The following is a 2881-nucleotide window of genomic DNA, read 5'->3' on the forward strand; positions in this document are numbered from 1 at the left end:
TAACAACAGGGTGGGGGAAAAAAAAACCTCTATAAAATACCTTCTTGTTCAGGGAAAGTGTAAAAACAAAGAGTCGGAGCTGCTGGTAGGGAGGGCAGAGCCAAGATTGGAAAAAAGGAGCAAAAATAAGATGCAGGCTCTTTGCCATGACCCCCCAAATGCACTGCCCTCCCACTCCCCAGGGAAACTGCCCGTCCAACAGAAGTGCCATGTTCCTCATAGACCTTTATATACACATCACTTTATTTAGGTCGTGCATGACAAACACTAAAGGTATCTGAACATATATATAAAAAAAAACAACATACACAATAAGATTATTCTTCTTCGGCCCCCCAGATGTGCAGCTGGGGGTCCCTATTTGCAGCAGCTGCACTTGGCAGAGGGGGGCCCCTTGCAGACGCAGCCCTGTGCACACTTAGCACATCCCGCCGGGCAGCAGGAGCAGCAGCCTGTGGCAGAGAGAAAAATAAGTCAGGGTCGTTCGTGGGGGGGTCTCAGGGTGGGGCTTGGGGGAGGACCCATGGGGGATGGCTGGAGACTTCCCACTGACCCCTGTGTCCTTGCCTTTTAGCAGCATCCCCGTGCCCGGTGGCATCTCCTGGGGTGTTTTTGCATCCAGGGTCAGCACTGGGGAGGCAGCAGGAGGGTGCGGGACTCCCAGGGGCTCACCGGGGGCCCTCCAAGCCCCTCTCTGTGCAAACCCTCCCACACATGTCTCTGCCCAGGGGTGAGGGCATCAGGAGCGGCCGGAAGAAATCCCGGTGCTGGTTTCCTCCCGGGCCATCCCTTTGCGCTGACCCCGAGGTGCCAGTGAGGGGTACACTGAGTTCTGGGCTATACCAGGTGCCTTGTATTGCCTGGCAGCCGGGGCGGGGGGAATTCACCCCATGCTCCTTTGGGGGCAAAAATATATGGGAGGAATAAACTCAACTCTGGCCATACTGAGCCTGATTTGATTCCAGGTGCCCAGGCATGTGTAGTGAAAACCCCCACGAGTGTTTCTGCCCACCCTATGGGGCTCGGAGACCCCCCTTACCTTTTTTGCACGATGTACATTTGCAGTTTTTGCATTTGCAGTTGTCCCCGCAGGTGCAGGTGCCACCTAAAACACAGAGAAGAGGAGAAAAAGGCTTGAGAGGAGGTGGTGGGAGGGGATTCCCCCATCCCTGGGGCTCAGCAGGGACGCTCTGGGGCGAGCGTTACAGGGACACCATTGCCATCCCCCCCCGAGCATCCGCTCTCCGGCAGCACCGGCTGGCCGGCGCTGATGCTTCAGCCATGCTCAGCGGGAAGGTCACAGCATTCTCGGCCACTTCCCAGTGAGATGCTCCAGGTGTGAGACCACCACGCTGGGAGAGAATTTCAGCAGCCGGCCCAGCCAGGATGACAGCATCAGGGATGGCAGAGGAGGCCGACAGGCGGGAGGGAGTGTCGGTGGTCCCATCAGGGATGGCAGAGGAGGCCGACAGGCGGGAGGGAGTGTCGGTGGTCCCACCGGGATGCTCTGCCTCCCGAAGCCCCCCGGGGCTGAGGCAGGGGGAAGCTCTGGCTTACCCGTGGCGCAAGGGCAGTCCTGGGAGTCCATGTCTGCCTGGGCTGGCTGCCGGCTGTCAGACGCGTTGGGCTATGGGAAGAGCGGCTTTGGCAGGACTCGCAGCCGCCTCCTATTTATCCTTGGCCGGTGAGAGCGAGTGCAAAACCTCCGCCCCTCGCAGCCTGCGCACGGCTCAGCTCGGCACCTGCCCCGGGCGCTGCTGATTCACTCCCTGGGTGGCCGGGCAGGACCTGGGGCTCCCATGTCCCCCTTCCCTGGGGTGCCGGTGGCAGCGGGGAGGGCTGTCTGGGTGACCGCTGCTCTTTGCTGAGATGTTGGTGGGGGTGCAGAGAACGGCCAGCTCTCATCACAGGGATGGCACCTGCCTTGGGAGCGCCGCTCTGCTCCCAGGAGCTGGGGGCTGGGGGGGTGCACCCAGGGAGGCCCCCAAAGCCCAGCCCTTTGCCAATATTAATCTGTCAAGCCCCCAGATAGCTCGGGGGCGTGCATTGATCCCAGGGCTGCCACCACTGCCGGCAGCTCTCAGCCCCCTCCTCCCAGAGCCAGCACGGTGGGGTGATGGGGAGCCGGCACAGCGGGGTGACAGGGATGCGGCCCCTGCCCCAGACCCCGTCCGATGGCTCTGACACCCTTCCCGTGAGCGGGAACAGCAACAAGCTGGACTGGCCTGGCCAGAGCATGCCATGCCCTCCCAGCGCCCCGGGACAGTGGCGCCCACGTCCCCTCGGCGCCGCGCATGGCACCTTGGGGGCCTAGTCTCCTTCCTGGCTGTGATGCTCCGTCCCACTCGTCTGAATTAATTTCTGCGCACCATTAGCTGGGTGTGCAGGGGAGGAGGGTGGCGGGCGAGCTGCCATCACCCTAGTCAACTCCTCCGGTGGGTTTTACCCACCCACTCAAAAGAGCAGTGAGGGCTTAGGGTGGAAGGTGTGAAAAAAAATGATGCTTTCTGAGGGTTTGTGTGCAGGGAGGGACTGTCCCACAGCCAGGAGGCATTGCCAGCTGTGGAGCAACCTTCCCCCTCACCCCTGGTTTTTTTGTGTGCTCCCCTGTGTCAGTGGTACCCCATCCCGGCTGCCCTGTGCTCTGAAACTCCTTGGCTTTGGGGTTTTATTCCGGCTGGGTTTTTGCCTGCGGTGCCTGGCTAAGGTGGTTTGTCGGAGGCAATGCTAATCCAGCCGAAACAGCGGGCCAGGGAGTATTTTTACCACCCAGCTGTCTGGGCATGTTTGGAGCTTGTTGGGTGACCTGGTGGGGAGCGGTGCCAGCGCCCCGACTCGGCGTCTCCTCCAGCCCAGCCAGGCCAGGGTGGGAAATTGGTAT

General features: G+C 60.8%; 1 protein-coding gene across 1 annotated transcript; it reads right to left on the minus strand.

The window, feature by feature from the left end:
* Positions 1-221: 221 nt before the first annotated feature.
* Positions 222-1670, minus strand: LOC126040764 (metallothionein-1). Its single transcript, XM_049805627.1, has 3 exons — positions 1558-1670; positions 1040-1105; positions 222-452 (listed from the first exon to the last, which is right to left on the minus strand). Exons 1-3 carry the CDS (start codon positions 1586-1588, stop codon positions 358-360), a joined length of 192 nt encoding a protein of 63 aa, XP_049661584.1. The 5' UTR covers positions 1589-1670; the 3' UTR covers positions 222-357.
* Between the last annotated feature and the right edge of the window lie 1211 nt (positions 1671-2881).

This window comes from Accipiter gentilis, chromosome 7 (assembly GCF_929443795.1).
Source record: "Accipiter gentilis chromosome 7, bAccGen1.1, whole genome shotgun sequence".
Taxonomy (NCBI): Eukaryota; Metazoa; Chordata; class Aves; order Accipitriformes; family Accipitridae; genus Astur; species Astur gentilis.

What these genes read in the sequence shown, in the direction of transcription:
- LOC126040764 (XM_049805627.1), bottom strand. Translation starts at nt 1,588, where the DNA reads ATGGACTCCCAGGACTGCCCTTGCGCCACGG. An exon ending in GGACTGCCCTTGCGCCACGG is followed by an intron (nt 1,106 to 1,557) that starts GTAAGCCAGAGC and finishes TCTGTGTTTTAG; the next exon opens with GTGGCACCTGCACCTGCGGG. An exon ending in ATGTACATCGTGCAAAAAAG is followed by an intron (nt 453 to 1,039) that starts GTAAGGGGGGTC and finishes TCTCTGCCACAG; the next exon opens with GCTGCTGCTCCTGCTGCCCG.